The following is a 26,891-nucleotide window of genomic DNA, read 5'->3' on the forward strand; positions in this document are numbered from 1 at the left end:
AACAATAAATTCTGCTTGCACAACAAAGGGAAACAAGAGTAGCACTAAATCTCACCAAGTTTCACAAGGTACTGGATTGTCAGAAGAATCAGATTTTCCACACTGAGGAATTGACTGCTGGAAACTCCCATCTGATCCAGCTCTTTTTTCTCCAGTTCCTGTAACTTGTAGCAATTAACTAACAATGGACTTACGACAATATCGCCAACATTTCCATAGAAGTATGGCAACGCACCATACCCTGCAACACAAATAGCAATACATGTAATAAAGGTAAGACGATACATAGTAACAATGATTATTTTAGATCGTTATGATAAATATAATAGAACATTCTTTGTTTCATCCTAGTGGCTCAATCTGCGATTACTTGGGGACTCACCAATCAATATCACAGGACGCACACCTGAGTTATTCAACAGATTTTCAGGCACAATCACAGTTTCTCCAGCAGGAATCGGTTGTGGCAGGAAAACCCCACCCAAGATAGGCTGCGGCAGAGAAGCTGGAGGAAAAAAAAAAAAAGAGGAATGGAATCAGTTCTGAGAACATCTATATGCAAGCCCATTGCATTTAATCTCTATTCATGCACTACATCACTTTACATATTGGAGGCTCAAAAAGGACTTGGCAGGTTTTAGTGAAGTATAACAGTTAGTGTAACTTGAACCTGTCTCCCTGCGCCTTATCTGGCTGATGATCAATAGGTCTGAAGGCAAACTCCATGCAAGCTGAAGAGTAACCTCTTAAGAAAAACAGGAAATTATTATTGGTTTCATTATCTATTCTTTTAATAATGCAAAACAATGCTTGAGCCTTCTAACCGGGTCTTGTGATTGGCCGAACAGGAGGTGAAGGAAAAGACAACACTGGTGCTTGAACTGGGGAGCTAGGTGGCCATCCTCTGTGTCTTTTCTTTGGTGGGCCAGAAAAAGTCATCATTGCTGTTCAGGGAAGAAGAAAAAAAAAAATGAACTTTGTTAATTCAAAGTAAATATTTAATGTAAATATACTAACAAATACAGAAATATTTTACAGAGCTGCAGTAACAGGGTTGGAGTAAAGATCCATACCACTATCACCAGCAACGCATCCAGGACTTGGTGATGTTGAGTGGGCAAGTGGCTGAGACGGTGCTGGATTTAGTACGGCGACTCTCGCTCCATTCATGTTACCATTGGTGATCTCTGGTGCTTGGATCGAAAAAGATGCTGGCCGGAATAAACCAATAACTTACATTGAACATAAAGCCACAATTAATGTAGAAAACATGGACTTTTAAATTAATGCAAACTCACAAGCAGGAAAAGTCTTGCCCACAACGTGGACAGGTAGTGGTAATGGCTTCACAATACCCTTATTTCGAGACAGATCCTGAGGAGTACTTGAATTAAAAGCAGTAGGTGCTTTGCCTGAGGAATAAGATTATATCTCGGTCAAAACATTAATAAAATCAAGGGTAAAATTTTCCAATTCGCCGAACGTGTGTGTATTGGAAAGATTGTTATTTAGATGCATAGTGTAGCGGAGTTAGGCCCCATGCACACGAACGTGCTTTTGCGGCCGCAATTCCCCCGAAAAACAACGCGAGAATTGCGGCCCCATTCATTCCTATGGGGCCATGCACACGACCGTGGTTTCCACGGTCCGTGCATGGCCCCGGAGCCAGCAGAAAGAACGGGCAAGCCTTATTACGGCCGTGTTCTGCGGTCCGGGCTCATTGAAAATAATGCCCGCGGCCATGTGCACAGCCTGCGATTTGCAGGCAGCTCGCGGCTGGCAGTCCGCTGTCGGCCGGCCCGAAAATCAGACGTGCACATGGCAACGGTCATGTTCATGAGGCCTTATCCTGTATGTAGTATCAAAGAAGATATACGACGCACCAACAATAAAATGAATGCCATAGACAAACAAGAAACACTTAGAGGCTCTGTCACCAGATTATCAAATTCCTGTCTCCTATTGCATGTGATCGGCGCTGCAATGTAGAGAACAGTAACGTTTTTTTTTAAAACGATCATTTTTGGCCAAGTTATGAGCAATTTTATATTTATGCAAATGATTCTTTCTAATGGACAACTGGGCATGTATTGTGTTTTTAGCAACTGGGCGTGTTTACTTCTTTCACTGCACAATCACACTGTGCTGTGGATCATGCTGGGATGGAACAATGAGAAGTGTATGACGCTGATTAGTCACTGATTGGTCAGCATCATACACTCCTCTGTACAACACCCAGCTGGTAAAAATTTAAAACACGCCCAGTTGTCCATTTAGAAACTCATTAGCATAAATCTAAACTAGCTCATAACTTGCTCAAAAATGATCGTTTTTCAAAATAAAAACCACTGCTGTTACCTACATTACAGCGCCAATCAGATTATGTAGGAGATAGGGAATTTATAATCTGGTGACAGAGCCTCTTTAAGCATGCAGGTCCTCGTTTAAAAGACTAACCCGTGAAAATCGCAATAAAAAAAAATAGATAGAGCTTACCTGAATGTAAGAAGCCAGACTTGTACCCATTAGAGCTTGCATTTTCAGGGGTCAGCGAGACAGAAGTTATCGGCTTTGCAGCTAAAGTAGGGAATGGTCGACTTCGAGGCTCTAATAAATAAAATTTAAAAAAGGTAAAAAAATAAATAAAAAAAAAAGTAATAATTTCTTTTTAGGACAAATAAACGAAAAACAAAACAAAAACACTCATTTCCCTTGCAGCTGGTGTTGCAAATATAGGATCACATGGCGCCCAATCAAATGAAAGCCTGTCCCTGTGAAAATGGATGGGCTGTGTCCACCATAGCAGGAGGCGCTCTTATTGAGTAGCTCTTAACTCTGGCTCATAGGGAGGGGTTCTCTATGTAGTTTGTATGCCCTAATAGAGCATATGGACAGCAGTTGTTTTTAAAGATGGTCTTCGTCTATAGCGACCATAAAAGCAGAGTTAAGTTGAAGATGCAGAGGACCAAAGTCAGCAGAAACTGGAAAATAATCACTTGTGGGTTTCTAAAGTTTGAATTATCATTTTTAAATAAAGTGACTCACCTTTCCAGCAGATAAGTGGCCCTTTGCAGAGTGCTCCTTGGGAGTTTCCCACAAGATAATACTTTAAGTGCTTTTGCTTCTTTGGTTGAGTTGTAAGCTTTAAGTTAATATGATTGGAAAACTCTGTGAAATACCTGAAACCACGCTCTCCGCAGCCAACGCAATTTCCAGAGAAACCTTCAAAATATATTTATACAAATAAGTTTTACACCACTAAAGGAAGCTCCAGTCAGTAGGATTTTGATTTGCACAAAAGAAGCGACAATTTATCAGGTGTTAGACAATTTTAAAAATTGGATTGTTGTACTCACCGTAAAAGAAGTTTCTTGCTGACAATATCAGGGAACACAGCACCATGGCTATAGACCCTTGCCACTAGGAGGCTGACACTGGGTGGTGGAAGGAAAAAGAAACAAAAAAATAAAAAACGAAGAAGTTTTGGCTCAGCCTAGGCAGGCCATATTTCCAGACACTGGCTATTCAGTTTGTACAGAAGCAGTAGAAGAGGAAATCCTCAGCATATACATGGTCCGAGGAAATGAGCAACCAAAAAGTACAAGGAAAAAAAAAAAAAAAAAAAAAGAAGAAGAGGGTGGGTCTGTGTCCCCTAATGAATTCAACGAGAAAATAATTTTATGGCGAATGTCATTGGGGGACACTGCACCATGGGACGCGGTCCCAGATGGTGGGCAAAAAGATGAGCCATGCGACCAACCTAATGCACAGCAGCTTTGGGCACCTTGCGACTCAGATTGGCATCAGTGGAAGCCAGGGAATGAATCTGGTAGAGTTTGGTGAAGGTGTGCATTGAAGTCCAGGTAACAGCCTTGCAAACCTGATCAACTGAAGCTTGGTGGCATAATTCCCAGGATGCACCAACAGCCCTCGTGGAATGGACGGTAACCCGAAAGGTAGGAACATTTCCCTTAAACCAATAAGTTTCCAGAATCACAGATTAAATCCACCGAGCAATGGTGGCCTTGGAAACCATGAAGCCCTTGCAAATAACACAAAAAGAGAATCAGAGCAACTGAGCAATTTAGTCGCAGCATGGTAGTTGCGTACAGTTCATCACATCAAGACAGTAAAAAGGTACGTTCCCTCAGATGGGAAGAAGTGGGTTAGAAGGAAAGTAGGACGAAATACAGGTTGATGTGAAAGTTAGACTTTTTTCAGAAGAGCAGACCGAACAGAACACAACCTTATCCTTATGGATGACAAGTTCATACAAAACAATCCGAACCAGGTAGGATCCACTGTAAAAAAGCGACACCATCCAGGCGCAATACATCCACAGGTCAATCTGATTTTTGGTAAAAGCCGATTTATTGTATATAAATATAAACAATATCTGACTCGTGGAAGTATTGCACCTGGATGGTATCTTTTTTTAACAGTGGATTCTAACCTGTTTTCGTTGTTTTTATCTACCTGCATCTACTCCAGAGAGGTTGGCACCTGATGATCTAGGGATTACGGCAGCATCCTTCCTAACCATCTGGCTTCGCGATAGTGTTGTGCCTATTCAAGCGCAACCAATCAAGGTCAGCCTCCATTTATTATGCTCAACTGAGAAAGCCATTCTTAAACGGATGTACTTTGTTCTTACTTTGTGGATGACAAGGAAGGGAGACTTACAGGACAATGCGGTCATTTACAAAACCTGTCTGATGGAAGTAAGAGCCACCAGGTAGACAACCTTCCAGGAGAGTAACCAGAGAGACGTCTCGTAATTGTTTGAAGGGGGAAACCGGAAGAGCTTTGTTACCAGATTAAGGTTCTAGTGTTCAGTAAGATGACAAAACGGGAAACCGCATGAGTCACACCTTGCAAAAAAGCCTTGGCCTGGGAACAAATAGCCAACGTGTGTTGGAAAAGGCTTGAGAGAGCAGAGACCTGGCCTTTGAAGGAAGCAAAGGCCCTGATCCAAACCCAACTGCAGAAAGGAAAGAACCTTGGGAGTAGAACACACCAGGGGAAGAAAAACTGCGTTGCTCGTCCAAACGGAAAAGGGCCACCTAGGTGCAGTAATATACCTTAGCCGATTGTTGTTCAGACTATTCTCAAAGCCCAAAAGCCACAGAGTTAGAAAGACTGCAATATCTCAATACTTTGGCTTCAACAGCCATGCCATTTTACAATACTGAGGTAAAGCGCGATGGAATAGAAGTTCTCAAGAAAGAAGGTCCGATTGTAATGGAAGTTGCCACAGAACATCCACAAGTAGAATGACAAAGTCAGCGTACCAGGACAAGTGGGGCCAGTCTGGAGCCACCAGGATTGCGGGAACGCCTTTTGATTTGATTCACTTGAGTACTCTCGGCAGCAGCGGAAAGGGAGGATGAAGGTACGGAAGAGAAAAGCCATCCCACAGAGTGACTAGAGTGTCAACGCCAAGGGCCCTGGGATCCCGAGCCCTGGCCTCACACATTGGAACCTTGTGACTGAAATGAGATGCAAAAAGGTCAACATCTGGAGTGCCCCACTTATGAGATCTGAAAAAAATAAAAACCCTAGATGGGGAGTACCTCTCCCTGATTCCAGCTTCCTGACTGAGAAATTTTGCAGCCAATTGTCCACTCCCAGCTCCTGCACCGCAGAAAGAGCCAAGATATGATCCTGCGTCCAGTTGAGGATTTTAGAGAACTTGCACATTGCGGCCCGGCTCCTCATGCCACCTTGATGAGGTAGGTGACCACCATGGAGTTGTTGGTCTGGATGCTGACTGGACGACCCTGGAGGAGAGGAGTTCAATCGGAGAGGGCCAGAAAGATGTCTCTCAATTTCAGCAGATCGATCTGCAACCAAGTGCCCAGAACTGTGAGAAGACCAAACACTGTCCCCTAACCAGTGAGGCTGGCATCGTTCGATATGATGAGCCAGTGTAGGGGCCCAAAGGAATAGCTGATGTGGCCTACCACCATAGCAAGTCCTGACGAATCCGTAGGGGCCGGAGGATACTCCTGCCCAGGTAATCCAAAAGGTGCGTCGGATTGCCACCAAATTAGCTGTAGCCCTTGCAGCAAGAACAGGCAGACAGGAGAGGCCTCACAAAAAAAACTTGAAGGCATGAATAAGTTGAAGTGAGATCAGTCAGATCCTACTGCGAAGTCCCACATTGAATTACCTTGGTAAAGCTGCTTAGCCCAGGCTTTGCAATTCAAGGAATAGGCAAATGCTGGATGCAAGCTATTTCCTGGCACCTCGAAAGCAGGCCTGGGAAGGTAATCCAATCTCTTGCCAAGCGAAGGGATGCCACATTTGACAGTGGAATAGAAGGAAGTTTAGATAGGAAAAAATGACCTCTGAAAGAAATAGCACTGGCCTACTGGACACTTGGTGCTGTGTCTCACTGGTTGACAAGGCTGAGAGTCCCCAAGACAAAGCAGAGAGGTCCTGAGTATGTCACGGAAGTGAGCAGCGAAGCAGGAAGGAGAAATCACCCCTTAGAAGCCTGTGCTCAGAAAGAATTGTCCATAGTAATAAAGCCTCCGCTGGAGACAAGGGCCATTCCCCAGCAAGCTGGATGTCACCTGACCAAGGAGAGCACGGCATACAGCCCTGGAGACCGCAGCCTAGACCGGCAAAAAACTCAGGGCAAAACTTAAGAGGCCCGGCCGGCGGCAGAACGGCTATGGGTTGCACAGCACGCCAATGAAATGAGAAAACCCTGAATAGTGCCCGGAAGGCTGCTTGTGCAGAAGAGGCTCCCCAGAGGCAGTGGCTAATAAAAAAAACTCCAAGACTTTAGAAGTCCCTAATATGGAGGATGAAGGTGTTGACATGCTTATACGCACAACATAAAAAATTTTCAGGTGTATGCAGGGTCACCTCTTTAGTAACCTTTCACATAGTGGGGTTACCGGCATGGCACCTGCAGAAGAAGAGAAAAGGTTAGGGGACTGCCAGTGAAGGAATCACAGTGCAGAGTACTGCCTGGTTTAAGGGCATCCACAGGGTGTTGACTAAGCTGGAGAACCAAAACGGATAGCCATCCCAAAGCAAAAAGGAAAAAAATAAAACAAAATTAAATATACAGCAGCAGACCTGAGAAGCAGTTTGTGTCTGTCTCCTACAGAAACTAGTCTAAAACTGCTCAGCAAGTATGACCAGCCTGGGTGGAGTCCACTCTTTTCTATGTAGTGTCAGCCTCCTAGTGGCAAGGACCTCTACCCAATGTGTCCCCCAAATACATTACCAAGAAAATATATTTTTTCACGGCAGCAGTTGATTAGAATAAGGAGTGTGCATTTCACAGAGCAGTAGTATTTTTAAAAATCACTTACCTAAAAGTGCATTTTTCCCATCATCATCAGGGAGAAACCTTTTATCCACTGCACAGACAAGAATATGTTCAGGGAGACTCGGAGTCTTCACTCCAACCAAAAGAAAGCCAGGAGGAACCTCAATTTGCTCTTTACTGAGTGAAGCTAACCGTAAATCCTTCCCTGCTTGGCAGAACCCTAAAGTAGATAAAATAACTACATTACAAGAGCGTCAATTTTGCATTGGGTGGGTAGAAACTTAATAAGTATCTATTCACCTATTGTGTGCAATGTTTAAGCTCTGTGAATAAGTCTGTTTTCCTCATAAGTCTATCAGACGTGCAATAAGTGTCAAGCCAGTGGGAAAACAGCAGCCGGATTCCCCATTAATGAACAGGGTCCCGTTCCCCATTTTTAAAGAAGTGGTCACAAATGAGCGATCCCTGTCTCCTGAAATCAGGACAATGGTTTCCATAACTACTAACGATTTGAAAGAATAGGGACCACGTTTCAGTTTACAAAGTCTTCAATTTTAGAAATCCACAACCCAGTTTAAGTTTTATACGTAAGACTGAAGCTTGCAATGGAAAAAATATCTATTTCGTAAAACATGTAGAATTTTGTGGCAATAAAAAAAAAAAATTATACTTTGAGATACAGAGCAGCTGCATCTCAAAAAGTAAACATTTTTAATCAAATGTATTTAGGAAGTTGCACCAATCACACTGATAGACAATTTTATTAAAAAAAAAAAAAAAAAACAATTTCAAAAGGTGTACGTAGCCTTTAAGAAAATAAACGTCTCAAACATTTAAACTAAAGCCTTACCATCTACAGAACAAGACCCTTCTGGGGCTGGTTTCTGTGCATATGGCAAAGGTGGACTATTCGAATCTGACATGTCATCTTCGTCTTCTTCTTCATCATCATCGTCCATTTCACAGATTGACTGACTGTTTGAGAAATCCAGGCTGCCATTCTGCGTGTACCTTTGCGCAAAATCCTTCTCTAGTTCTTCAACTTTAGGTTTTACATCAACACCTTAACAAGAACCACAGTATTGACAAAAACGATTTAAAAACAACTTTATTAAGAACAAATTCTTAATATACCAATACAATACGTTACAGTTTTTAGGTCTGAATAGAATGTGGACCTTTCTTTAGATCACATGTTAAAACTCAGGCCCCATGCACACGAACGTGCTTTTGCGGCCGCAATTCCCCCGAAAATCCACGGGAGAATTGCGGCCCCATTCATTTCTATGGCCCCATGCACATGACCGTGGTTTTCATGGTCCGTGCATGGCCCAGGAGCCTGGACGGCAGAAAGAACGGACACGTCTTATTACGGCCGTGTTCTGCGGTCCAGGCTCATAGAAATTAATGCACGCAGCCATGGCCACGGCCCGTGATTTGCGGGCGGCCCGCGGGTGACACTTTACGGCCGTCCAACCTGAAAATCACGGCCGTCCACATGGCTACGGTCATGTGCATGAGGCCTTACTGTTTTTTTTGTGGTTTGTTTTTTAAACAGTACAATAACACTTCAATTGACTAGTGCATCACTGAAATTTCTCCATCCTAAGGCCCTATTCACACGACAGGGATTCACGGCTGTGTGATGGACGTTTTTTGAACGGCCATCACAGGGCCACAGTAGGAACAATAGAACTCAAATGAGGCTATTCACACGGCCGATTTTTTGATGGCCTGGTAAACCAGGCCGTCAAAATATGGAGCATGCCCTATTTTCGGCCCCCATAGAAGTCTATGGGGTCGTGTAAAGCACGGCTGTAAGGCCTCATGCACACAGCCATGCCTGTAATCACGGCCCGCGATTGCGGGCACGGCCGGCCGCATTTTCGGGCCGTTCTCCCATACAAAATATGGGAGCATGGCCCGAAAAATACAAAAACGTAGGACATGCTCCATGATTTACGGCACGGACACCCTTCCATAGCGATACGGAAAGGTGTCCGTGGCCAATAGAACCGAACGGGTCAGTAATTGCGGACCGTATTGCGGTCCACAATTACGGAGATTTTTTTACGGTCGTGTGCATGGGTCCTCACTCGGATGTGATCCGAGTGACGGCCATGCTTTCTGTCGCTCGTTCGCACTCATCTTCTCAGTGCGAAGTGCATGTGAGGAAGAGGGTATATTTTTTTGCTCCCTGTAGGAGCAGAATCTCCAATCCCCAGCCACAGCGTTGCCGAAGCTGTGGCCGGGCATTCCGCTCCAGGAGAAGACCCAGACTTCATGGTCCATATATGGACATTGAAGTCAGACTTCTCCTGGAACAGTCCCCTACAGTGGCACTATCTACAGGAAGGTGGTGGGGGAGGGGTGCTATGTAAAGGGGGGCTGTGTGGCCCTACCCACAAGAGGGGCTGTGTGGCCCTACCCACAAGGGGACATGGCAGTATCTATAGAGGGCAGTGTGTGGCAATAAAATTACAAATGAAATTAATCAGTTTCTAGAACAGACAGGGGAAAAAAACTGATGCAAAACGGGTCAAAATCGTCCGTTAAAAACGGAAATATGGCCCGGAATGGAAAGATGCAAAACGGCCGAGAAAAACAGACCAAAATGACCGTTTTTATACCCTGTCGTGTGAATAGAGCTTAAGTATTCCCCCTTTGATTATGGGCACTTCACTATTTTTCAGAATTTAGGACCTTTACGATGTCTGGAAACATCATGTAAGGCCATGTTCACATCCGGGTCAGGGCTCCGTTCCGACAGAACCGAGCCCTGACCGACACAAAATGAAAACAAAAGACTTCCGTTTCCATCACCATTTATTTCAGTGGTGACGGATGCGGTGCTAATGGTTTCAGTTTGTCTCCGTTGTGCAGGTTTTCAGTAGTTTTGACGGGATGAATAGCGTAGTAGACTAAAGTCTGAAATTAATGGAGATGGAAACGGAAGCCTTTGGTTTCAGTTTGTGTCAGTCAGGGCTCCGACGAGGATGTGACGTAGATGTGAACATAGACTAATCCAGGTAAACGTCCTGTAATTTCATGCAAATTACATTACAAAAAACACTTAAAAAAAAACTTACCATCTGCAGTGATAGTGGAGTTTTCTGCATTTAAATACAGTTGGGAGAATACTGGACGTGGCACAACACTGCTACATCTTAGGGAGGCTTCTATGGAATTGTGTAGAGCTTCCTCAAACCGGGCAGATTTCAGCTGCCCCGCATAAGAATTACCCATGTCCTGTTAGAGGGGGAAATTTTTTTTTTTCTTAAAACACCACACTAAATGACCAATTAACCACCTATTTAAAAATCTCAGAATGCAGTTACAAAATAAGGTGTCATTTAAATGTTAACTATTGAGGGACAGCTGCAGTTTACAGTAGTGAACGGACTTGAATGCAATTCAACGCATTCCTCTGGACTACAGCCGTAACTCGATAGGTATAGCCCTGACCTTATGTACGTGACTAAATCGGACAACTAAACTCAATTACCATTAACGCATAAACTCTATTTGTCTTAAACTAACAGTTTATCCCGAGTTATGCTCGGGCTGCAGTAAGAAGCCCTCCTAGTTAACCAGAGCTGAGCTCGGGCAGTGTAACTGCAGAAGGAGAATCTACTCTAAGGCTGGGTTCACACGACCTATTTTCAGGCGTAAACGAGGCGTATTATGCCTAGATTTACACCTGAAAATAGGGCTACAATACGTCAGCAAACATCTGCCCATTCATCTGAATGGGTTTGCCGACGTACTGTGCAGACAACCTGTCATTTACGCGTCGTTTGACAGCTGTCAAACGACGACGCGTAAAAATACAGCCTCGTCAAAAGAAGTGCAGGGCACTTATATACATTATATGCAGGACACTTCTTTCAGACGTAATTTGAGCAGTTCTTCATTGAACTCAATGAAGCACAGCTCAAAATTTACGGCTGTCAGAGAAGCCTCGCAAAATGCGAGGAGGAGCATTTACGTCTGAAACGAGGCAGCTGTTTTCTCCTGAAAACAGACTGTCATTTCAGATGTAAAAGCAAGCTATCGTGTTCACATACCCTAAAGGTTCTAGCTCTGGCTATAAGACAAGACAAAGATCGCACCAATTGCCTAGAGCAGGATGAAGTGAGACCTGCATATACTGTACCTGCTGCTGCCTATGTGGAGGAGGAGGAGGGGGTGGGGCAGATGTGTTGATGGCCTGAAAGAGAGGGATCTGTGATCCTCCTCCTGTCCCTGTGTAGTTTTAGATGACCACAGGGAAAAGGTGTTACATGAAGTTTTGTTCATAATATCACCCTCTTACCCTTATAAATCATAGTGCATACTTGCTCTGTCACACATGGGCAGGGGGTCGTTTTTGTTAACTCAAAAAATACGGATGACCCTAATAGCTGGCGGGCAACAAACATCTAATGCAAAAAACAAAATGTGCCTGATCGGAGACAATACCCAGCTTTCCCAGCTATCATAGCGTGTAGGTAATTAATTAACTTTTATTAGGTATAACTAAAAAAGTAACAAAGTGGGACATACAACATATAAATTAAAAATAGCCAGGGTTGACCAGTATGTAAGGAGACGTGATTGTATTTGAATAAGTGGAGTGCACCTAAGCACTAGTGTAGCATACCAGCGGCAGTCGTACGTTATGCCGCTGATTCTATCACTATCATTGCTGGCCTGACTCAGAATTAAAATTAGCACTGAAGCCCACACGACATGTTTCGCTAGGGGTATAATGGGGATAAGCCTCCTTACATACCTTATTGCTGGTCAACCCTGGCTATTTTTTAGATGTTGTATGCCCCACTTTGTTAACTTTTATTAGGTATAACTAAAGTATTAATTAATTACCTACACGCTATGATAGCTGGGAAAGCTGGGTATTGTATCCGATCAGGCACATTTGTTTTTTGCATTCGTTTTTTGTTAACTAACCTAAGTGAGATTACAGAAAAGAAAAAAAAAGAAAAAACATTATCGCCACATTCGTAAGTACTCGTACTATAAAAAGAATATATTAATCATCCTGCATGGTAAATACAATTGGGGAAAAAACAAAACAAAACACGACAATGCCAGAATGCAGTTCTTGCCTCCCAAAAACAGAATCAAAAAGTAACGATAAAGTCATATGTACCCAAAAACGAAACCAATAAAAACTACAAGTAGTTCCACAAAAGACAAACTGTTCTACAGCCCCGTAGACGGGAAAAAAATACTATGAGTCTTACAATACGACAACACAAAGAATCATTATATAAAACAAATGGTTTTATTGCACAAAAGTAGTAAAGAAAACTATCTAAATTTAGTGCAGTTAAAATAGTAACAACCCATACAATAAAGTTAACATTTATACCGCACGGTGGACGCCTTAAAGGGGGTTCTCCGCGACTTTTATATTGATGGCCTATCCTTTGGATAGGTCATCAATATCCGATAAGTGGGGGTCTGACATCCAGCACCCAGACCAATCAGGTGTCTGAAGGGGCCACGGTGGCATACTTTGCGGCCTCTTCAAAGTTTAACAGCCACTATGCCATACACTTGCGTAGTGGCTGTGCCTGGGATTGCAGTTCCCTGCAAAACTAGTCCCATTCAAGTGAACTGCAATCCCAAGCATAGCGGCTACAGAGTTGTATGGCGCTGTGCCTGGTAAACTATGAAGGGGCAACGTTCAATGTCGCGGCCTCTTCAGATAGCTGATCGGCAGGGGTGCCGTGAGAGTAATCCCCACTGATCGGATATTGATTAATTTGTCTAAGGATAAACTATTTAAAAGTTCCGGAGAAGAACTTTATAAAAAAAAAAAAAGACGTTATTTCTTAAACTGAAATTGCATGTTTTGTTTTTTTCATTTTACCCCCCCCAAAAAAGATCTTTAATAGTAATGGTATGCTGGCTATCCTCTGCTTATGTGCCCACTATGCATGTCTTGCTGGTTTTCATTATTGTGCTGAATTTGCTACTTTATTAGGGTTGTACTCTGGTTACTCACCTGTATATTTTTGTACTGGAAAAATCCAAAATCTCTTTCAATAAAAACACAGATGAAGAAAAAAAAAAAAGATCTTTAATACAATATATGTACCCCATAATGGTTCTGATAAAAACTACAATTCATCCCACAAAAAAACAAGCCACATTGATGAAAAAATGTTTAAAAAAAAAAAGTTGTGACTGCAAGAACACAGTGGAGTATAAACTTGACTAAAATTAGTTACGTCACGTATGGTTTAAACTGCACTTTAATGGACACTAACTACTCAAACAACAATATGCTAATCTAATAGTATACCTGCTATATATCAACATTGTAATTTACTTACTGTTAAAATTTAGTCGTTTTATCCATGCAAGTTCTGGGTAAAGGAACTGCCACTAGGTGTCACCCTGCCTTAAATCTGCTATCCACCCCTGTTGTCAAGTAAATTCGGTCTCTAGTTCTGGCTCTTCACAGCCTGCCCATAGAAGTCAATAGAGAGGGTAGGGGGAGCAGGAAGAGAGGAGACACAAGCTGCTGGTAAGAGTTAGGTCACCTTAGTGCTGCATTCTCAGCTACACTGCTGTATAATGTCCTCCATACTGCTGCTTCTGGGTGTGTGCTATGAAGAGATTGGGGAGAAAGATGTTATCTTCCCTGTGTGTGCAATGTATGGCAGACATAGTAGCAGTTAATCTCTACCCACTGTAGCTCAGTGAAAACTGCAGCCTCTCTCTCGACTAATCAGAGGGGAGAAGTGCTATAAATATTTTATCTCTCGAATACTAAAAGGGGAGAATGGCTTTAAAGGGAAGGTGTCACGTTATTGCTTTTAGTATGTTATTAAAATTTATTTTATTTATTTGTGTTTTACTTTTTTCTTTCTTTTACTTCTCTATGGGGACTGCCATTTTTTTTTCATCTCTCTGTGTGTCGATTAACGACACATACAGAGATGAAGTACGGCACATACATCCCCATAGAGAATGCGAACAGGAGCCGTTCCATTCACTATAGTGTACGTAGTCTGTGTGGGAACGGCGCAAGCGCCACTCCCACACAGTCCAAAAGGAAGGTCTTCAGCAGAGCGACATCCGGCGCCATTTTCATGTAGACCGGAAGCCGCGGCCGGACAGTAAGATGACTACTTCCGGTCGCGGCTTCTGTCCATATGTTCAGAAGCAAGGAGTAGGAGCGGAGGGAGCAGAGAGAGCGGCAGGAGCAGGTAAGTTCTGTATGTGTATGTGATGTGTGTGTATGTTAGTGTTCTACTGTGTGATTACCACTGTATCTAATCCTCCTACACTGTGCATTCGCTAAAAAAATGGCGGCACACGGTGTAGGAGGTTTGAACATTCAACCCCCTCCTTTCTCCTGGCACTAGCCAGGATAAAGATGGGGGGGGGATTGTTTGAGCACACTAGAGCGAGTGTGTCTTCTCCAATTTTGCAGCATAAAGCAATGCTAATGCTGCAATTTTGGGAATTGCTCCCTCTAGTGACCAGCACATGGAAATGTTATAAATTAGAATCTAATTTATAATATTTCCTCACTTGTGAAAAAATAAAAAAAATTAGAACAATGTGTAATCATTTATATACTAACTGTTTAACTAAAAAAAATAAAAATATATATATATACATTTCTAGCGACACATTCCCTTTAAAGAGGCTCTGTCACCACATTATAAGTGCCCGTAATGCTTTTTATTTCGAAAAATGATTTTAAACTACTTTATGAGCGATTTTAAGCTTTATGCTAAAGTTTTACTGCCCAAGTGGGCGTGTTCTTACGTTAGACCAAGTGGGCGTTGTACAGAGGAGTGTATGACGCTGACCAATCAGCGTCATGCACTTCTCTCCATTCATTTACACTGCACTAGCGATATAGTTATATCGCTATGTGCAGCTTCATACACACAACATTACTGTAGTGTCCTGATAATGAATATACATCACTACCAGCCTGGACGTGAGGTTTATTCAGAAACCTGACACTTCTGAATCTATTCTGCGAGATTCCAGCAAGGCAAGCGTAATCTCGCAAGATTACGATGTAACCTGTCATTTCAAACAAGATTACGCTTGCCTTGCTGGAATCTCACAGAAAAGATTCAGAAGTGTCAGGATTCTGAATAAACATCACGTCCAGGCTCGTAGTGATGTATATTCATTATCAGGACACTGTAGTAATGTTATAATGTGTGTATGAAGCTGCACATAGCGATATAACTATATCGCTAGTGCAGTGTAAATGAATGGAGAGAAGTGCATGACGCTGATTGGTCAGCGTCATACACTCCTCTGTACAACGCCCACTTGGTCTAACGTAAGAACACGCCCACTTGGGCATTTAGAAACTCATTAGCCTAAAGCTAAAAATCGCTCATAAAGTGGCTTAAAATAGATCATTTTTCTAAATAAAAAGCATTACTGTCACCTACATTATAGCGCCGATATCCTTATATAGGAGACAGGGCACTTTAAAATAAAGCTCTATCTATCTATATACTGCAATAGTAGAAGACCAGTAACAGCACCAGGACTTCAATGATGGAGAGATGTTTGTTTATTCACCACAGAATGAGCAATGTTTCGGTTCACACCTGAACCTTTCTCAAGCTAATCCAAGAGTGTAAGTGCATAGTGCCAAATAAATAAATAAATAAATAAATATATATATATACATATATACACACACACATATATATATATATATATATATACACACACACATACACACACACACAGTGAAGGAAATAAGTATTTGATCCCTTGCCGATTTTGTAAGTTTGCCCACTGTCAAAGACTTGAACAGTCTAGAATTTTTAGGCTAGGTTACTTTTACCAGTGAGAGATAGATTATATAAAAAACAAAACAGAAAATCAGTCAAAATTCTATATATTTATTTGCATTGTGCACAGAGAAATAAGTATTTGATCCCTTTGGCAAACAAGACTTAAAGAGGCTATGTCACCAGATTTTGCAACCCCTATCTGCTATTGCAGCAGATAGGCGCTGCAATGTAGATTATAGTAACGTTTTTATTTTTAAAAAACGAGCATTTTTGGCCAAGTTATGACCATTTTTGTAGTTATGCAAATGAGGCTTGCAAAAGTCCAAGTGGGTGTGTTTAAAAGTAAAAGTACAACTGGGCGTGTATTATGTGCGTACATCGGGGCGTTTTTACTACTTTTACTAGCTGGGCGCTCTGAAGAGAAGTATCATCCACTTCTCTTCAGAACGCCCAGCTTCTGCCAGATCACGCTGTGACTTTACTCACAGGTCCTGCATCGTGTCAGACGAACGAGGACACATCGGCACCAGAGGCTACCTGCTAACGCCGATGCTGCTGCAGAATCAACTGAAGCCTCTGGTGCCGATGTGTCCTCGCTCGTCTGACATGATGCAGGACCTGTGAGTGACGTCACAGCGTGATCTGGCAGAAGCTGGGCGTTCTGAAGAGAAGTGGATGATACTTCTCTTCAGAACGCCCAGCTAGTAAAAGTAGTAAAAACGCCCCGATGTACGCATATAATACACGCCCACTTGGACTTTTACTTTTAAACACACCCACTTGGACTTTTGCAAGCCTCATTTGCATAACTACAAAAATGGTCATAACTTGGCCAAAAATGCTTGTTTTTTAAAAATAAAAACGTTACTGTAATCTACATTGCAGCGCCCATCTGCTGCAATAGCAGATAGGGGTTGCAAAATCTGGTGACAGAGCCTCTTTAATACTTGGTGGCAAAATCCTTGTTGACAAGCACAGCAGTCAGACGTTTTTTGTAGTTGGAGGTTTGCATACATGTTAGATGGAATTTTGGCCCACTCCTCTTTGCAGATCATCTGTAAATCATTAAGATTTCGAGGCTGTCTCTTGGCAACTCGGATCTTCAGCTCCATCCATAAGTTTTCGATGGGATTAAGGTCTGGAGACTGGCTAGGCCACTCCATGACTTTAATGTGCTTCTTTTAGAGCCACTCCTTTGTTGCCTTGGCTGTATGTTTCGGGTCATTGTCCTGCTGGAAGACCCAGCGACGAGCCATTTTTAATGTCCTGGTGGAGGGAAGGAGGTTGTCACTCAGGATTTGACGGTACATGGCTCCATCCATTCTCCCATTGATGCGGTGAAGTAGTCCTGTGCCCTTAGCAGAGAAACACCCCCAAAACATAATGTTTCCACCTCCATGCTTGACAGTGGGGACGGTGTTCTTTGGGTCATAGGCAGCATTTCTCTTCCTCCAAACACGGCGAGTTGAGTTAATGCCAAAGAGCTCAATTTTAGTCTCATCTGACCACAGCACCTTCTCCCAATCACTCTCAGAATCATCCAGATGTTCATTTGCAAACTTCAGACGGGCCTGTACATGTGCCTTCTTGAGCAGGGGGACCTTGCGGGCACTGCAGGATTTTAATCCATTACGGCGTAATGTGTTACCAATGGTTTTCTTGGTGACTGTGGTCCCAGCTGCCTTGAGATCATTAACAAGTTCCCCCCGTGTAGTTTTCGGCTGAGCTCTCACCTTCCTAAGGATCAAGGATACCTCACGAGGTGAGATTTTGCATGGAGCCCCAGATCGATGTCGATTGACAGTCTTTTTGTATGTCTACCATTTTCTTATTATTGCACCAACAGTTGTCTCCTCCTCACCCAGCGTCTTACTTATGATTTTGTAGCCCATTCCAGCCTTGTGCAGGTCTATGATCTTGTCCCTGACATCCTTAGAAAGCTCTTTGGTCTTGCCCATGTTGTAGAGGTTAGAGTCAGACTGATTAATTGAGTCTGTGGACAGGAGTCTTTTATACAGGTGACCATTTAAGACAGCTGTCTTTAATCAGGCACCAAGTTGATTTGGAGCGTGTAAGGGTATGTGCACACGGTAGCAGGCTTTTACGGCTGAAATGACAGACTGTTTTCAGGAGAAAACAGCTGCCTCGTTTCAGCCGTAATTGCTCCTCCTCGCATTTTGCGAGGCTTCTCTGACAGCCGTAAATTTTGAGCTGTGCTTCATTGAGTTCAATGAAGTACGGCTCAAATTACGTCTGAAAGAAGTGTCCTGCACTTCTTTTGACGAGGCTGTATTTTTACGCGTCGTCGTTTGACAGCTGTCAAACGACGACGCGTAAATGACAGGTTGTCTGCACAGTATGTCGGCAAACCCATTCAAATGAATGGGCAGATGTTTGCCAAAGTATTGTAGCCCTATTTTCAGACGTAAAACGAGGCATAATACGCCTCGTTTCCGTCTGAAAATAGGTCGTGTGAACCCAGCCTAACTGGTCTGGAGGAAGCTGAACTCTTAATGGTTGGTAGGGGATCAAATACTTATTTATCTGTGCACAATGCAAATAAATACATATAATTTTGACTATGTGATTTTCCTTTTTTTTTTAATATATAATCTATCTCTCACTGGTAAAATTAACCTAGCCTAAAAATTCTAGACAGTTCATGACAGTGGGCAAACTTACAAAATCAGCAAGGTATCAAATACTTATTTCCTCCACTGTGTGTGTGTAATATATATATATATATATATATATATATATATATATATATCTCTATCTAATAATGGGAAGTACATACAGTATACAGTATGTAATGCAATAAATTCATAATACATAAACATATAAAAGAGCATACTTATATAAAGAAAAGTGGATTCATATTAACCAGTGTTACATGATTGATGTGTATAAACCCAATATCTCCCAATAATGCAAACAAATACATAATGTAGACCAAAAACTGTTATAGTCAATTATACCAATTGCTCCTAATGAAGGGGGGAGGGCAGAGGCCAATCATATTTAAAGAGGCTCTGTCACCAAATTATAAATGTCCAATCTCCTACATAATCTGATCGGCGCCGTAATGTAGATAAAAGCAGTATTTATTTAGAAAAACTATCATTTTTTGGCAAGTTATGAGCAATTTTAGATTTATGCTAATTAGTTAATGACTAACTGGGCGTGTTTTTACTTTTGACCAAGTGGGCGTTGTGGAGAGAAGTGTATGACGCTGACCAATCAGTGTCATACACCTTCTCATTGTTAGAGAGTGATTGTGCAGTGAAAGAAGCTGGGCTGTAACAATGAGAAGTGTATGACGCTGATTGGTCAACGTCATACACGACTCTCCACGACGCCCAGTTGGTAGAAAGTAAAAATACGCCCAGTTGTCGATTAAGAAAGTCATTAGCATAAATCTAAAATTGCTCATAACTTGCTCAAAAATGAGTTTTTCAAAATAAAAACCACTGCTGTTATCTACATTCCAGCGCCGATCCGATTACGTAGGAGATAGGGAACTTATAATCTGGTGACAGAGCCTCTTTAACCAGTTCAGGACTGGGCTATTTTGCGCCTTCAGGACCAGACACTGTTTAGCCATTTTTAGCACGTGTTAGTTAAATGGCTATAACTTTATTTGTTGGGCTAACGACGTGATTTTTGCGACTTTTTGCCGTAGACAATGCAGGTTTCTTTTTTTATAATTTTTATACACACCTTTAGAATTTTTATTCATAAAGTTTGAAAATAGTAAAAAAATAAGCTTTTTTACGATTCAGCTATTTTTTTTGGGTAATAACATAGTTTTACCCTAAAATAGACCTTTTATTTGTGATAGTCATTGTATACCATACATTTTAATATATTACATGTCTATATTAGGGTAATTGGGTCAGCGCTAGCGTTACTACAATGATTGGCGGGGGGTGGGGGGGAAAGTTTTTTCTTTGGGGTGGCTATTTTATATGTATTTATCATTTAATTTTTTTTTTGCACTTTACTATTTTTTTTATTACTATATTACTATGGTCTGTCCCTCAAAGGTCAAAAAAGACCTTTGGGGAACTTTATATATATTTTTTTCTTTTACACCATGTTTTTCCACTGTAACTGGAGCTGCACAGCAGTCCCAGTTACAGGGGAAATCAGCCCTCTCATAGTGACGATTGTCACTAACTGGGCTGTGCTGGGTCTAGTTGGCCCAGCAGCAGTCTGTCAGTAACTGCACCTGGCGATCATGTGACCAGTCACATGATCACCGGGAGGAAGAGAGACAGCGCCGCTGCTGCTGTCTCTATTCCTATATACAGCGTTCATTGAGCGCTGTATACAAGTCATCAGAGAAGACAGAAGCAGCGAAAGCTGCTCATATCTTCTCCTCAGGGTCCCGGGCAGTCACTGACAGCCGGAGACCCGACATTCAGCTGCCCGATCACGCGGGCAGCAAGTTAAAACCCGAGCTGTAAAAAGTCTATGGCTCGGGTTTTAAGGACCCTGACCGCTGGCTGTAAAAATACAGCCAGCGGTCGGGAACCAGTTAAAGATGCCCTATCCCCTACCTAACCTGAAAGGCGCTGTAATGTTGATAACAGTGGTTTTTATTTTGAAAAACTATCATTTTTGAGCAAGTTATGAACAATTTTAAATTTATGTGAATTAGTTTAATGCCCAACTGGACGTTTTTTAACTTTTGACCAAGTGGGCGTTGTAGAGAGAAGTGTATGACGCTGACCAATCAGCGTCATACACTTCTCTCTATTCATGTCCATCTGTACTCACAGCACAGTGTGATCTCGCAAGATCACTCTGTGCAGTCACATACACCCACATTAACTTTACTGAGGTATCTTGAGTGAATAGACATTGCCTCCAGGCAGGATGCGATGTCTATTCACATTCGACACTTCAGTAACGTTTCTGTGGGACTTACTCACACAACACAGCGATGTAGTAAGGTAGATCAGCAATAAAATGGTTATATTCCCATTTAATTCTGCCTGTCTGAATTATTTAGTATTTTTATCCTTTGTTTATACTTTATATTAATATTATTTTTCTTTTATTTAGAATAAGGTGAGGATCAATAACCTCATTTCTCTATTGTTTAGCCTAAGCTATACTATATTTTCTGACTCCCCACACCAGAGTAGAGGGAGCCTGAGGTCAAGAGATACAGCACATGTGCAATAAGACAGCACTCTCAATAGGTCTACATACAGGTAGTGGGGTAATGGAAAACAGAACAGAAATTTAGCCTTTTTTTTTGTGTCTTAAATTTACCCAGTTTACCGTGTGGTATAAATAACTTAATTCAGCAGGTCGTTACTACTGCGGCAATAACAAATTTATATAGTATTTATGTTTTACTACTTTTACATGGTAAAAATAATTTTTTTCCTAAAATAATGTTTTTGTGTCACCATATTAAGAGCCCTAACGGTTTTCTTTTTCTGCTGACATATCTGTATGAGGGCTTTTTTTGCAGGATGACTTCGCTTTCATTGGTACCTATTTGGAGTACACACGACGACTTTTTGATCGCTTTTTAATAAAAAAAATAAAAAAAGATTTGGAAGCAGAATGAACAGAAAACAGCAATTCCGGCATGGTTTATCAATTTATTTTTTTACAGGGTTCACAATGCAGGTTAAATAATGCAATAGCTTTATAGTGGTGGTCATTACGGACGCAGCGATGTCAAATTATATATATATATATATATATATATATATATATATATATATATACACACACACACACCTTTTTTTTTATACTCCTACTATGTGACTTCACTATGTGACCTTTTGATCGCTTTTATAATACAGTGTATTATAGTGTATTATTGCCTGCCATAAAAGCCATCTGCACACCCACAATTGATTCGCGGGTGTGCCGTCGGGATGAGAGAGGGAGCGCCCTCCCTCTAAAATTAAAATGCAGCGGTCTCTATTGACGAGCTAGAGCAGGTATGTCCCAAGCCCATAGCTACAACCAGTAGCTGAGAGCTTGTCCTCCTCCCGGTGGCACAGTTTTATTCTGATGCAGTGCCGTCAAAAGGCTACTGCATCAGAATCAAGCCCGTTAGTGACCGACGTAAGAACACCTATGAGCAGTCACTAACGGCTTAAGGAACCTGAGTTATGCACCACCTGTATTTACATAAACTCCAAAACAGGTAAAAAAAAAATTGGGTGTGTTTTTACTATTTTAATATGATTGTTAGGCCCTATCCACACGGCAGTGTTCGGGCCTTGAGATACGGATCGTATGTCAGCCGTGATTCCCAGACCAAACACAGTTCAGGGAGCCGTACTCCTAGCATCATAAATATCTATGATGCTAGGATTCCCTGCCTCTCCGTGGGAATACTGACACAATTACAGTACAGGACAGTATTCCAGCGGGGAGACAGGGACTTCTAGCATCATAAGATAAATATGATGCTAAGAGCCCGGCTCCGTGTCCGGTTTGGGAATCACGGCCGACAAATGGTCCGTATCTCACAGACCGAACTCGGCCGTGTGAATAAGGCCTTCGAGGGTAAAACTAAAAATCAGACTAGTCCTGTATTTCATCATCTCTCAACAGCTTGGCGACATGCCATGTACATATACTTGCCAGGGGGAAGTGTCGAGTAGGCATATAGGCTTAATGCGCCAAGCTGAGCGGGTGTCAGCGGAGGATACAGCCAACACCTCATTGCAATGGGCGAAAACGAAAATCACTTTGCTTCCGCCTGTTTAACCATTCAGATACGACAGTGACAGTCAATAGCAACAGTGGCATCCAAGCATTTGAAAGCGCGGGTTGCCGAAGTTTGTCATGACAGCATGGGGGCATATTGAAGGCCCCCAGGTCTGCCATCTTTGGTTTTTGTTTTTTTTAGTTAGTTTTAATTATGTTTCAAAAGGTAATCAAATTTTATAAAAAATTTTTATTCAAAGGAAGTTTAGAAATAAGAAACATGTTCCGATAAGTTTCAAGCAGTAAAGGTTACAGAATAAAGAAAATAAACCTATAAGGCACATGCTATCCAATGTAATATCAATCTTATATATAGCGCACGCAGGCCCAGTGTTGCAAAAAAAATAAAAAAGAAAGCAAATGAGACATATTCAAGATACTGAATCGGAACATGTAAAGTAAAAACAAACAAATACTAAACATAATTAAATATACAATATTCCATGCAAATAAATAGTTAAATGCTAGATATATTATGCAGGCCGGTTTGCCATCTTTGTGCTCTTTATTAAGCCGTTCCAGAGGCTGGGCTTCATTGGGGCCTATAAAAGCACTAGCAGCTGCAACACATAGGTATTGCAGAATATCGTGCTAGCGATCCAACTATCCCTGGTTGAAGAATATAATTCAAAAGTAAAAAAATAGGACAGTTTTTTCCACTTAAATGTAAATGGTCAACTTAAATGGGGGGGGGGGGGAAATGGTGAACGGTAAAAACGCGCCGAAAATCAAACAAAGTTATGGCTCTTAGAATGTGTAGACAAACTTTTTTTCTTATTTAACAATAGTAATAGTTTTTTCTTTGTAAAATATAAAAACAATATACATTTGGTATTGCTGTAATCGTATAGACCCATAGACTAAAACTACCATGTGGTTTTTACCGCACAATGAATGAAAACACGATAGCCAGGCTTTACGGTGTTTTTCATGTCGTTTTAATAGTGTTTTTAGGCAAATTTTGTTTGTCGGACAAGATGTTACATTTATATCTACAGTCAAATAAAATGCATACTGTTTTTTGTGGTAAATGGCATTGCCTTCAAAATGCAGCATACCTAAATAAATGTGGGCCACTTTTCTCATTGGGTTCTCTATAGGACTTCAAAACCGCCATAAAAAAAAACCTGCATGTACAAAATAACACTAAATATAAAAATGCCACCAAAAACCCTATAAAAAAAAAAAATGCAAATTACATATTAAACAAATGCATGTCAGAAGTTTTGATTGGCGGGGGTCCGAGCACTGAGACCATCACCAATCGTTAAAACGAAGCGGCAGAAGCACCTGTGTGAGTGCTCAGCCGCTTAGTTTCTGTTTGGCCTTTTCTGGAAATCAATGTATCAGAGTTCGGGCTCAATAGAAAAAGTGATTGTGAGTGTGTACATATATACACATATACTTAGCTATAGGTAATTTTCCAAAAGTTAATATTTTGCTGCTCCCACGCCCTAATCCTGTTCCAATCAATCGGACAACTGCTAGGCGACCCTCAAACGCCTTTTAGTTGGAACATAGAATACGCAACCATTAATTCCATTCAAAAGCGGTAAACTCTTCCCTATCTCGACCATTTTCTTTTTTTCTTCTTAGAGAATACTAATAGTATAAGTTTATCTAATATTAATGAAAAATCGCGTAACAATTCACAGGGCATATATAAGTATGTACAGTATATTCACTCAATACTTGGTCAGGGCTCCTTTTGCATGAATTACTGCATCAATGCGGCGTGGCATGGAGGCGATCAGCCTGTGGCACTGCCGAGGTGTTATGGAAGCCCAGGTTGTAGGAGATCGGCCTTCAGCTTGTCTGCATTGTTGGGTCTGGTGTCTAATATTCCTCTTGAAGATACCCTATACATTCTCTATGTGGTTTAGGTCAGGCGAGTTTGCTGGCCAATCAAGCGCAGTAATACTGGGGTTATTACAACAGGTATTGGTACATTTGGCAGTGTGGGCAGGTGCCAAGTCCTGCTGGAAAATGAAATCAGCATCTCCATAAAGCTCATCAGCAGAGGGAAGAATGAAGCGCTCTAAAATTTCCTGGTTTATGCTGCGCTGACTCTGGACTTGATATAACACAGTTGACCAACATTGTTGCTCAGTGGTCCAAAGTCCTGTTTTCAGATGAAAGTAAATTTTGCATTTAATTTGGAAAGCAAAGTCCCAGAGTCTGGAGGAAGAGTGGAGCGGCGTCAACCCAAGTTGCTTGCGGTCTAGTGTGAAGTTTCCACAGTCAGTGATGGTTTGGGGAGTCATGTCATCTGCTGGTGTTGGTCCACTGTGTTATATCAAGTCCAGAGTCAGCGCAGCATCTACCAGGACATTGTAGACCACTTCATGCTTCCCTCTGCTGACAAGCTTTATGGAGATGCTGATTTCATTTTCCAGCAGGACTTGGCACCTGCCCACACTGCCAAAAGTACCAATACCTGGTTTACTAACCACAGTGTCACTGCGCTTGATTGGCCAGCAAACTCGCCTGACCTAAACCACATAAAGAATCTATGGGGTATTGTCAAGAGGAAGATGAGACGCCAGACCCAACAATGCAGATGAGATGAAGGCCGCTATCAACCTGGGCTTCCATACCACCTCAGCAGTGCCACAGGCTGATCGCCTCCACGCCACGCCGCATTGATGCAGTAATTCATGCAAAAGGAGCCCCGACCAAGTATTGAGGGCATATACTGGACATACTTTTCAGTAGGCCAACATTTCGGCATTAAAAATAATTTTTGAAATTGGGCTTATTTAGTAGTCAATTTCTGAGACTAAATTTTGTGTTTTCGTTAACGGTTAGCCATAATCATCAACATTAATTGAAAAAAAAATTGCTGGAAATAGATCAGTGTGTGTGTAATGAATCTATATAATATAGGAGTTTCACTATTTGAATTGAATTACTGAAACAAATTAACTTTTTGATGATATTCTAATACATTAAGGACTAGTACATATATGCACACACACACACACACACACACACACACACACAGTATGTGTTGTGTACACACTTCTAACAGGATTAAGTAGAAATTACGTAATTTGCATGCACAGTTTGTTAAAAAGCTACTCTGATGAAAAAATTTATTGTTTATTGAAAGCATATGAATTTTAAAAAAAATAAAATAAAATAGTGACTTAATTTGCATTGTTTTTTCCTAGTAGTGGTCAGCAGTTTATAATAATGATTTTCTTTCTTTATGGAGTCCCATCTGTCTAATGTAGGTGGAGGAGGGGATTTTGTGCTCCTTAAAACAGGGCAGGTGGTCAGCAAAAAGAAGCCAGGGGACATGTCAAAATAATGAGCAACACAAGGCAAGACAATGAATTCGAGCTCAACATGGCAAACAGAGATTTGGAAGGTGTGGGGGTGGCACGTGTGATCTGGTTAAGAACATCACGGGGGACAGAGAGGCCAAGTCTTCCAATCTATTTGTTGCACAGCTGTTCCCTCATTTACATAAACTGCATGACTTCTAACTGCTCCAGCAGTCTTACAAAGGACTGAATTTCACTATCGGTAAACAGCCTAAAAAAAATAAAAAATTCTGACTCCCATAAAAGTGCTAAATTGTTGCAACAAATGGTCTACCTTCAAAGTTGAACAGCTTTACTCAATTCTATTAGTCTTGAAAATTTAAGTTAGCTTGCAACATATGAATAAAAGGTCTTAAGAAGAACTAGTAATATGTGGCAGACATATACTGTACAATTGACCAAAAACCAAAACTAAAATAGAAGTGTCCAACATAAAAAGGTTTGAATATCTTTTAAGAATTTGGTGCAAGTGTGTACCCAATTTTTAAAGGCTTAGGCCTCAAGCACACATCCGTTTGCTATTAGCACGGCTGTAAATCACGAACCGTGAAACACGGACCGCACACAGAAGGGCTCTGTGTGCGGTTCGTGGTTTTAACGGACCATATGAATAGAAAGGCCAATAATGAACAGCAAAAAACGGACAGGAGTAGGACCTGTTCTATTTTTCATGGAACGGACGCACAGAACAGTTAAAATAACTGAAGTGTGCATGGCCCCACAGAAATGAAT

At 41.6% G+C, this 26,891-nt stretch overlaps 1 protein-coding gene across 3 annotated transcripts in view; it reads right to left on the reverse strand.

Annotated features, from left to right (window-relative positions):
• Positions 1-26,891, reverse strand: part of GREB1L (GREB1 like retinoic acid receptor coactivator) — a 203,514-nt gene that overhangs the window by 72,533 nt on the left and 104,090 nt on the right. For 2 of the 3 annotated variants that reach the window (XM_075826362.1, XM_075826365.1), the window contains 10 exons: positions 10,378-10,537; positions 8,139-8,351; positions 7,332-7,508; positions 3,046-3,222; positions 2,497-2,607; positions 1,299-1,412; positions 1,074-1,211; positions 825-944; positions 383-505; positions 56-241 (listed from right to left, as the gene is read on the reverse strand). In XM_075826362.1, the coding sequence (XP_075682477.1) occupies positions 56-241; positions 383-505; positions 825-944; positions 1,074-1,211; positions 1,299-1,412; positions 2,497-2,607; positions 3,046-3,222; positions 7,332-7,508; positions 8,139-8,351; positions 10,378-10,534 (1,516 nt within the window). In that variant the 5' untranslated portion in view covers positions 10,535-10,537. Of the gene's footprint in view, positions 1-55; positions 242-382; positions 506-824; positions 945-1,073; positions 1,212-1,298; positions 1,413-2,496; positions 2,608-3,045; positions 3,223-7,331; positions 7,509-8,138; positions 8,352-10,377; positions 10,538-13,632; positions 13,909-26,891 lie in introns of all 3 variants that reach the window. The other variant, XM_075826364.1, reaches the window with a different exon arrangement.

This window comes from Rhinoderma darwinii, chromosome 5 (assembly GCF_050947455.1).
Source record: "Rhinoderma darwinii isolate aRhiDar2 chromosome 5, aRhiDar2.hap1, whole genome shotgun sequence".
Classification (NCBI taxonomy): domain Eukaryota; kingdom Metazoa; phylum Chordata; class Amphibia; order Anura; family Rhinodermatidae; genus Rhinoderma; species Rhinoderma darwinii.